Source organism: Watersipora subatra, chromosome 2, assembly GCF_963576615.1.
Source record: "Watersipora subatra chromosome 2, tzWatSuba1.1, whole genome shotgun sequence".
NCBI lineage: Eukaryota > Metazoa > Bryozoa > Gymnolaemata > Cheilostomatida > Watersiporidae > Watersipora > Watersipora subatra.
Window position 1 is genome coordinate 23,053,786 of NC_088709.1, and position 11,473 is coordinate 23,065,258.

At 32.7% G+C, this 11,473-nt stretch overlaps 1 protein-coding gene across 1 annotated transcript; it reads left to right on the forward strand.

Annotated features, from left to right (window-relative positions):
- The first annotated feature begins 5,565 nt into the window (after nt 1-5,565).
- On the forward strand, nt 5,566-10,692 carry LOC137388073 (homeobox protein vab-15-like). Its single transcript, XM_068074588.1, has 5 exons — nt 5,566-5,790; nt 6,908-7,043; nt 8,051-8,221; nt 9,398-9,521; nt 10,569-10,692. Exons 1-5 carry the CDS (start codon nt 5,566-5,568, stop codon nt 10,690-10,692), a joined length of 780 nt encoding a protein of 259 aa, XP_067930689.1.
- The last annotated feature ends 781 nt before the right edge of the window (nt 10,693-11,473 follow it).

An 11,473-nucleotide genomic window follows, 5' to 3' on the forward strand; every position in this document is an offset into this window, starting at 1 on the left:
TTAAACAAGCAAAATTGATTGAATGATTCGAGTAAAGTATGTATTACTATGATTGATTGATTTATTGATTGATTTGAGTAGGGTATGTATGACTTTGATGGATTGATTTGCGTAAGGTATGTATTACTATGATTGATTGATTGATTGATTTGAGTAGGGTATGTATTACTATGATTGATTGGTTGATTGATTTATCGAATGATTTGAGTAGGTTATGTATTACTATGGATGATTGATAGATTTGAGTAGGGTATGTATTACTATGATTGATTGATTGATTTGAGTAGGGTATGTATTACTATGGATGATTGATAGATTTGAGTAGGGTATGTATTACTATGATTGATTGATTGATTGATTTGAGTAGGGTATGTATTCTGAAGAGTGTTTTTGAGGAGAATGTTCTTTGAAAGTACTTAATAGTGAGGCCTGTTGGTACAGATGTTGGTAACAAAACTAAAACTTTTTCTATCATTTGTTGCACTGCTTAATCAGAAAGGTTGTTATCTTGTGTTTAGTACCAAATATCAATACAGTACCACAAATATGTCGTGACAACCAGAAAATGGCATCAAATGGTTTTGAATATAAAGAACTAAAAAGCTTTGTTGGGCATTGTGCAACCAAAACACCCGTACTAGATATAAGAGCTTTATTTTACATTGCAAAACAACGATTTCTATGCACTACAAATGACTCAATGGGTGCAAATAAAATCTTAGTTTTCCCATAACATTTGAAGAGTTCTACCACATCCGTATTTGTGTCACAGATCTTATTGCTAACAACAACTCACACTAACAATAGCTTGTATAAATTAAAATGCAATATTTTAAAAATGTATTATGATACAATGTTCATAATATATTATATTATTTATAATATAATGTTCATTGTATTATAATATATATACATTTTGTACTAGCTCTAAGCCTGGTGATGTCCAGGATTCTTTCCATGATCAATCAGATAGCCCACAGGTAGGTGTTTAAGAGGCTGGGTCTCAGGTACTAGATATGGGGTTTTAAACCAAGTATTTACAATGGTCTGTGTGGAAGACATGAAGCATATGAGTTGGACTTTTGATAAAATCAGTCAAAAAATGTGGAAATGCTTAGCGTTTACATAGACTAACACATGCAATGGTAATGAAGGTTTTATTAATATAGATATATTATATAATATCATTTATAATTATATTATATGTTGCATTAAAATATATATACTATACACCATGTATATTATAATGTGTATACTATATACAATATATGTATATTATATTGTAATATTATAATATGAATGTCATAATATATATTATGATATATTATAAGTATAGTTTGATTCTATAAGTATAACTATAATATATGTTGTGATATATATTATTATACATATATAATATATTTATATAATATGTATTAGAATATATGTAGGCCTATTAAAATAGATATCATAATATAATTTATAATATATTTATTGTAGTACACATGTATACTATAATATGTACTACAATATATATTCCAATCCAGTTTTCCACCAAACACCGACATGGGTATTTTTCTATTTCTCAAAAACAGCAAAATTCAACTAGACAAGACAAGAAAACTCCCAATATTGATATTTACTCTTAGTCCTTTGTTAACCCTCATCCATACCTCCATTCACATCGTGATGCAATTCAGAGTAAAGATAAAGCTGATTAACTCAAGCTTGCCCATACAAACCACGTCTAAGAGTATGTTATGACACGAGCTGTATTTTCCCACACTGTGTATCAGGTGCAAGATATTCTACATCACCGCTATAGCATCAAACACCCAGGTGGCCTGAATGCCCTATTGTCGGTCCCTTTTATCCCTACTTGTCCCTTTCTTCATCACTACTTGGAGTTAATTGCAAATATCAGTTTGGAAAATTCCCATAGTTGTATTTAAGTTTAGATTAGAAACTGTTTAATATTGTACATTGTGGTCATCTACCAGAAAAATAATGGTATTACAGAACAGAGTAAATGTACTACATATTTTCAAATGGTGAATTTTCATCTCTGCTAGTATTAACATTTTTTAATCAGCAAAGTTCAGGCAAGGTCATCAACTGAAATTTGCTATAAAATTATTAAAGATTTGTTAAAAAATAATCCATTTTTTAGCGTTTTCAAGATATCTACAAACATTACTTTTACAGTTCATTGTTACAGCTTACAAAACAAAATTGGTTGGTTTACATACGCTCCTAGTATAAAGGAATAGCTATTCAGTCAGTAGGATTCTAGTGAGTAATGTTTACATATCATTTCGAGATTTTTCAAAATGTTTTTGCGCGATGTTTAAATCGGTGAGTGGTAGCGTTGGCACGAAGGTATTTTATCATTACATCTATTCTTTATAGGATGTTCGATTTCATTGCGAGCAGTGTTGAAGAACAGCTGGCAATATTTTTATAGTTATAAATATAACGATGGTAATTCTTTGTCATCTCATTCTAGCTATCATTAGTATAAACAAGTATCTTGTTTTACTGCAAAATATTGGAATTCTTTAAAAATTGAAATTCTGTAAAAAGTGGAATTTTCTAAAAATTGGAATTCTGTAAAAATCAGCCATGCCCAAAACTATTTGCAGCAACTAAAAGAATCATAGAAAACCTCATTCTTCTGTTAGCTGATTCATAGGTGACTCGCTTCAAGGTGACGATAATAAAAAGTTTATCTTGAAGGACTTAAAATGTGTGAGTTTTTTAGTGCAACTGCTTTTAATAAGTATATGTTTAGTTTATCAAATAGCCTACGGTTCAGCGCTTGAGAGAGCGCTAGAGCCTATGGTTCAGCGCTTGAGTTCAATATTTAAAGAAAAAAGGCTATGAAAAGTGCTTATTTTAAAATTCTCACATTGCTCAAGTGTTGCATGCAGTACTATATAATTATTAATCAACTGCAATTTACAGTATTTAGGTTTTCCAGGCCAGTGTTAATACAGTTTGTTTTTGTTTGAGGTCAGTCCCAGTATATCTAGAAGTGTTCAGTCCGGGTGCGATGCTAATGAAATTAACAAATTCACTATTTTTAATTTGACATTCCCTTTGATAGTTTTCTAAGGAGTGACATTGAATGCGACTGCTGACACAAAATTGGACATAAACCACAAGGAAGCAACGTAAAATATGATATGATATGGTTAAAATGATGAGGAATAGTTTTAACCACGGCAGATTTTATGAGAAAGAAATAAAATAAGATTGAAGTAAATTTTATTAAGTGAAATAATTAAAAAAAAAGAATTACATATATGTAATATAGATATTATATTATATATATTATGTATAATATATATATATATATATATATACATAGATTGCTGCTACAGATATATATATATATATCTGTAGCAGCAATCGTTCACTCGTGTTCTTCAATAAAAGTAAAATTATTTTCAAGAACTGAATATTAAAATAAAATGATCGACAACATTCTTTGTCTGCAATAGTAGTATCATCCCTGTCGAAATGAGTGAAAAGTCACAGGTAATTACAGCCATTCGCAGAGATTGGTATAAAAATGGCATGTTCAATGTTGTCTATCTCCCTTTTGAACACTAACGAGGTAGCAATATATCTTCAACTCATTTGCACCCTGTTGTATATAATGCTGAGCTCTACTGGATCAATTTTAAAAAATGGCAAATCTCTATCAGCTCCTTTATGGTATGTTACAGAATAACCGGCAGCAGGTATGACAAAAAGGCAGCCGTAATATGTTTGATATAAATTTCTTTATTTTATTTGCTGCGCTGTCTAGGCGAATCTAATTTGTTTTTTTTTGTATTCAAAGCTGTTTGTTGTACCAGTTCACCTTTCCTGAACTCATCGTTATACGCTGTCTGATATGGGAATTGTGGGCGGGGTACATAAGCCTTCATGAAAAAGACTTTTACAGATCTGTAACGGCAGGTCTGCGTTATCAACGTAGATCATTCTTAGCTCGATTGCCCTCTCGGGTCTTAGCAACTCTCCCTCCACCATTTACAGTTGTTGTTCGGTAACCAAATCTTCAGCCTCGCGCCTCCAATAACAATTAGAACTTGAGTTATAGAAACTTTTTTCTTGAATACGCGTGAGAACAATTTAAAAAAATCTCAAGTTTTAATCAATTATCTTTTATCAAAGCTCAACCATTCTTTTGTGCGTCGTCGGTATTGTGATGTTCACGGCAAATGAAGTGGCTTGCAGGTGCTCGAGTTGTGGTGTATAAATGGTCGTGCAATAGAGAGACAGGAAGCATTTTGCTCTCATATCTTGGATAATAAAGACTCGAGTACTTAAGGTATGGAGGCAATTATCTATCGCTGCGATTACTATAATTATAATTAAGCAAATATATTAACAGTCAATTTATATTATCAATTATATATGATATAAATATATATTAATTGAGCACTAATGGTAATGAATGACTTTCAACTTTATCAGCTGATATATTCTACTGTCTGGTCGAACTATTGTCTAGCGAAACTCATAAGCAGAGCTGACTTGAAGTAGAACGATTTTCATTTCTTCAAATTTGTATTCGAATATTTGGGAGCTAACTGCATTACGTAAAGCTTACTCATCATGTGCTATGCAAGTTTTAGAGAGTTTAATCTATGTTATTATTGGCTGCTGTCCATCCGTCTGTTCACTTTTTCTCTCATAAAGCACAAATAATAATAAAAATAATACTTACTATTATTATTGACCCAAATATTCTGCGGCTTTAAAATGTGTCCGTCTAATAAGGTGAATGCTAAGCATTCGTGACTCGTGTTGGCCAACATTACAGTTGTCTCCTTAATTGCATGCACAGAATTTTATGATTGCGTGAAAGTTGGCACATTTGAAACAACTGCTATTGTAACACAAAATAAAAGGCTTTGACTGCACTTCATCATTTTTGGGGATTTAGCATTCATTTAAAAGTCACCTTTTATTAATGATGCTCATAAACAAATCTCAAATGAAGTTGATTTCTTATTGAAAGAATTACAATGGAAATTGTAATTTGTTCAGTGATGATCACCCATTTGAATGAATTAAGTAAACATAAATATGTTTCATTTGTTAATTGTGAAGGCAGTATATTATATATTATAACACCGTGTTGTTGTTTTAAAATGATTTGTATTCTGAACCATTTCAATGCGCTTCACTTCATCATGTTTATAATCAAAGTAACTGACAGTTTTCTGTAATTAAATTGGGTTCATCTGCAGCTTTCTTTGTTGGTCTAGGAAGTATAACAGAAAATGTTACATTTTACTTTTTTTCACTGTATTTTTACGTGAAAATAGTATATTTTTATACATTACCATTATATCCTAGCTAAAATTGTTTGAGTATCCAAACTTCGAAATCAAACGTTTTCTGTAACTGCAGATTAGTGTAAAGTTGGAGCATGAAATAGTGACTTTATTCCTGATTTCTCGCTATTTCTTTCAAGTTGTGTGGCTACTAGTTTTATAATGTTTGAAAAGCTTTTGGAGAGCTGGAAATCACTACGACAGCGATTGCTGGCAGCACCCGCTCATCTGCGTCATGACCTTGATGAATGAGTACAGGGGAGAATTTCCTCCAAGTGCAAGCTCTCCTGTTAAACCTCAACAGACAGATCTGGGATCCCACCAAGCAAACCTCTCAACCAATCGAAATAGTTCAAGCTATCAACTAGCGAATCAGCCGATAACAAATACAGCAATGGTGAACGCGTCACTCAATGACCAATATAACGGTGGCATGGACTATCACAGCCCACCTTATAAGGTAAAAATACAGCAATAGCATGATGTCTGTAACTTTACATATTTGGTTTTGGAAATCAAGCAATATAGATAGATAGAAAGATAGATAAATAGATAGGTCTAGAGATAAATATGAACTTTATTATCTCTGATCAATGCCATTCAAAGCAAATTAGACCATGTGACAAAAATAGTGAATAGTAAAGTAAAATCATGAGCACTGGAAGAAAAAATAACAAAACAAAAATTGCGTTATGCATTTTACCAAGCCAACCGGGCAGAGCAGTGTAGGAGACAAATTCTACCATGGTTTCGTCTGTACATAATATTTTCTGATTGCACAAACTAAACATTTACAGCTGAGAAAAAAAGCTGATGTATACATTTTTTATCGCTGAATCAGGCAAACACGCATTCCAATGGCTGCTTTTTAAAGAGCTCAATAGCTGAAGATTTGGGTGGCATAGACCAGACTTTAATAGCTCACAATTGAGGTGTTTCAATGACATCAAGCAACTAGCATGTGTAGATGACAGCTAGCAACTGATATGCTTGAATGACAGTTAACAACTAGCGTGCTTTGATGACAGTTGACAACTGATGTATTTAGATGACAGTGACAAGCTGGCATGTTTTGATGACAGCTAGCAACTGTCATGTCTAGACTACATCTATTACCTGATACGTTTCAAAGACAGCTAATAACTGGTGTGTCTAGATGACGGCTAGCAACTGGTGTGTCTAGATGACGGCTAGCAACTGGTGTTTCTTGGTGACAGCTAGCAACTGGTGTGCCTAGATGACAGCTAGCAACTGGTGTATCTAGATGACAGCTAGCAACTGGTGTGTTTATAGAGGACAGCTAGCAACTGGTGTGTCTAGATGACGGCTAGCAACTGGTGTGTCTAGATGACAGCTAGCAACTGGCGTTTCTAGATGACAGCTAGCAACTGGTGTGTCTAGATGACAGCTAGCAACTGGTGTGTCTAGATGACAGCTAGCAACTGGTGTGTCTAGATGACAGCTAGCAACTGGTGTGTCTAGATGACAGCTAGCAACAGGTGTGTTTATATGACAGCTATTGAAAGTTATTCAGAAGAATGCCATGCTCGTGCAAGTCGTATTCTTTGGGATTTTAGTTTCCAGTGGCACCGGCTGACCATTCGACTTTCTACAGCAGACAAGTCAGCAATGGTGCTGTTTCAGCATTTGCTAATACCTACCAATCTGTTGCCATGGGACCTCTTCATGACAGCCACCTTTCTCCAGTCACTGGTAAGTATATAATAGCAACTGGTAGAATCTAACATTGAGAACAAGTGAATAGCAGTTAACAGTCTATTATTATATATATATATTATATATATATATTATTATATATATAGTTATCTGTCTTAGTTATTTAAACGTTTATTGTAAACTTTGATAAAACATTTAATAAGAACTGTCTAGTTTCTACTTTATAAAGAAAAATGGTCAGTACATATGTAATGAATTATTTCACTGCAGAGAATACATTCACGCATTCTCTTGTATCTTACTGTATGTATGAAACATAACTATGCCAAATGTTAGTCAGAAACACGTGTATTATTAGAACATTTGGATAACTAGAGAGATCAGAGTTGTCACGAAAACAGCCATCTCCAGTCATATGAACTCAGGAGCAAGTTGCTCTTGAGTACAATATGCTTCCTAACTTGTGGCCTTTTGTTCTAAAATTGTCAAAAACTAGAATGCATAAATTTTAGGCCAGTTTTCAAAAACTAGAATGCATAAATTTCAGGTCAGTTCTCTGTTAAAAAAAGAAATGCATTGGTAGAGCTGTTAGTCATTAGATCCAAACTAAAAACATTTGGTCAGCTGCATTAGTCCTGGTCCACAGGCTTGAAAACCTATAAAAGGAAATAAGCAATGCTGATACTGGTTCAAATATCGAACGACTAAAAGTTGTAAATAAAAAAGGAAATAGTTCTCCACCATAAAACTTATAAAACTTTTTTATCGGCTCCGCAGAGTTCTGATGTACACCTTTTCGTGCTATATGACACGAACTATATGACACTTGCTATATGACACGTGCTGTGCGACACGTGCTATGTCTCAGTTGAAGCTGATAGCCAACATGCGAAACATTTGGCGATAAATAGATAACATCTTTACCTAATTCAGAAGTTGTAATGTGCTTTTTCCTATACCTAATACTATATCTCATGTTATGATTATATTCTGCGAGCATTCTGCTGTACAGCATTAGATTCAAATGGTTTTTATTTAAACAGAGTACAATGCTGACCCGATTCATAATAATCTACCAACAACAAATGCAATTGTACCATACCACGCTTCATCGGCCAATCACAGCATAGCGGCAGCTACACCGAATCCACTATATTATACCAGTGGGAGCAACTATGTGTCACAAAGTGCCCTTGAACCTTTGGCATCTCTTCGTAAGTGCACTTTTAACGTAGAGGTCAATGAGTCGTCGATCTATATTAATAAATTCAACCTTGTCAATGTGTCTGTCTGTTAGTCTGTGTAAACAATTTTCTAACACGTTTCCACATTTTATTGTTTTGTCCAAACTTCAGGTCACCAAAAATATTTGGTTGCAAAATTCTATCTGGTTCATGAGAGCCAACATTTTAATCACCTACTTGCCGGCTATCAGATCGAAAATGAAAGAATTCTCAGGCATCACAGAGCTTACTGCTAGTGAATTTTAGGTGACTGGAGAATGTATGTAAATACAGGAAACTTGAAGTAGCTGAAAAAAAAGAAACAAGTTTTGGAAATATCGTGATCTGTCGGCTTACTGCTATTTAATATTTAAAAAAGTATTGAAAAAATTAGATGTATCCTGTGTTGATAACATATATATGATTATTATAATGTTGTACATATATATAATAAATTATTTTATTTTATAAAATATTTTATTACATATACGTAAATTTATTATTTATCACTGCATCAATAATTAGGTACTCTTTGCATATTATAAAGGAGTGAAACCAACATCAGCCACATTTCTTTAGACCTGGTCTTGCAACTTTTGCTAGTTTTTCTAAAAAAAATCTCTGCAAGCCAAACCATTTTAATTTTGAATTTTCTGGCATGTTTTCACGCGTAATGCTAGTTCAATATAGTGTTAAGCGTGAAGCCATGAAAAATTGGCAAGTGTAATATGTATATGTGCAAAATCAAAGTATGTAGACTTAAAATCAGATTTGTGTCAATTTACGTTATAAATCTTTTTACATTTGTCAGCCACTGTCAGTATACAGAAAGGGTTCGAAATAATAATCAATTTTAGTTTGGATATACCTACTCTTTTTTGTAGACAATTTTTGCAGCGTTTTTGTATTTTTGTACGAAATTGTTTATTTAATTTTCCTATATAAAAACATAGTAAAATAATATTAATATAATATATATAGTAATATAATATTATATAGTAAAAATAATACTGAACATGTTTTTGAATTATTATTTGAATTACAATTTAATGATGTAGAATTGTCTTACGTGAAAGATCAACTTTCTTTTTTATCGACCTTTTATTATCATATTTAAAGTATTTATTAAATTTATGTAAAGTAAACTGATTTTCTGTACTCTATCAGTTCAAAAAAAGAAGCAAAGAAGAGAAAACACAAGTCGCCGACAACGTACGACGTTCTCTAGTGAACAGACATTGAGCTTAGAAATAGAATATGGGCGAACAGAATATATCACAAGAGCACGAAGGTAGGTCGACCTTCATCCTTGAAATCCTTGATTAATGTTCCTGCTTAGTTCTTGTGTAGTAATGACGATGCCTTTGGCTGACAAAGTATAAAATATTAATGTTATTTGTTACTTGCTGACACCCTGTAACCAAGTTTACAAAAAATCCACTGTTTATTGAACAGCAAAAAGATAGGTTGTGAATTTTTTGAAGTTTTCTAAATGTATAGTTTTATATTATCACTATTCAGTTTTGAATGTTAAAAGAATTTTATAAAATTTTCTAATCAACTCCCACATTTTGACAACAAATAAAGTACCTTGGTATGAAATACTATTAAGCTCATCGACACATTTGACCAAAACAAGCTGGCTTGTATTTTCTGCAGCCTGAAAAGTCACACGTATATAATTATACACATATTTATTGAGTTCTTCATTCAAGTATATAAAAACAAGTTTCTACAACTTTTTTACCACAAAAACCAATAAGTGGTAATAAACATAATAATCCACAAGGAAATAGGTGCTACTGTGTAACAGCTGCATAACATAGGAGCTCTATCAATAATTAGGTACTCTTCACGTATTATAAAGGAGTGGAACCAACATCAGCCACATTTCCTTAGGCCGCTTGCTAGTTTTTGTAAAAATCTCTGCAAACCAAACCATTTTATCTTTCAATTATATGGTATGTCTAAATGCATAATGATAGCTGAAGTGATAAGCGTGAAGCCATGAAAAATTGACAGGTGTAATTTGTATATGCACAATTTATTCCATAGTCTAACTAATTGGACAATGTAGTGTATTGGATAAATACCTGTCATAGTTAACATTCTCAAACACATTAATATGAGTTTATCTAACAGACATCTTGAGATGAATGACTCATCAAGTTAACATAAAAAAACGCTTGTCTTATCAGAGTAACTAGATGGTTGACAACATACAAAATACAGAAAATATATTATGTATGGTTTTTTGTTTCTAATAGAATTTTTCTTTCTCGACACTCAATTTTATTGCATATTTAGTACAACAATAACTGCCGCTATTCTTTTGTAGATTTGAATTAGCTGACATGCTTCGTTTAACAGAAACACAAATAAAAATATGGTTTCAAAACAGACGAGCGAAAGACAAACGTTTAGAAAAGTCACACGCGGATGCTCAGCCCAGGTACGAGTGAACAAACTTGAAATACTGAATATTAAAAAGTTTCATCACTATTAAAGGAAATTGAGCTGAAATAGTGCCTGACAAGTTTCAGGAATACCGAAAATCTAAACTGGCAAAATTAATAAAATTCTGTTTATGACTAAATAGCATTTTCAAGATTAACAACCCTGTCATAGCCTAATGCCAAGGTTTGAGGGCAGTTAGTTACTAAGTTTATTATTTGATATAAATCATGTAATTCCACAGTTGACAACTGTTACAGGTGAAATTCTTGCCCCTCACTTTTTAGTCCTTACCATATCGCTATGCAAGACCAGAGTCTATACAGTTGAATTTTTGTTACTTATTAATGATTGGTTAATGCTTGGCGTTACACGAGTAACAAAAAGTTTTTTGCACAGAAAATCAATATTTTTTTATAATTGAACTTTTAAATGAATTTATTAGTTTATTTCTGTGTACTGTTTATTTTTGTGTACTATTTATTTCTGTGTAGTTCGTACTGTACCAGCTGCATTGCTTATTATTGCTCTATAATGATTGCAATAGTCTTGCTGCTCATGTGAGTTTAAGGATTTTTCTTCACATATAGGCACATAATGCTAGGTGAAGGGTTAAGCATGAACCCATGAAAGGCAGGTGTAATATTTATTTGTACAATTTATTCCACAGTATAGCCAGTTGGACAGTGTAGTGTATTGGATGTGCCTGTTTGCAAAACTGGAGGTTTGAGTTCAAATCCAGAGCAAAGTGGGTTTTTCCAAAGCTATCGCTATAAATGCATAGACAGA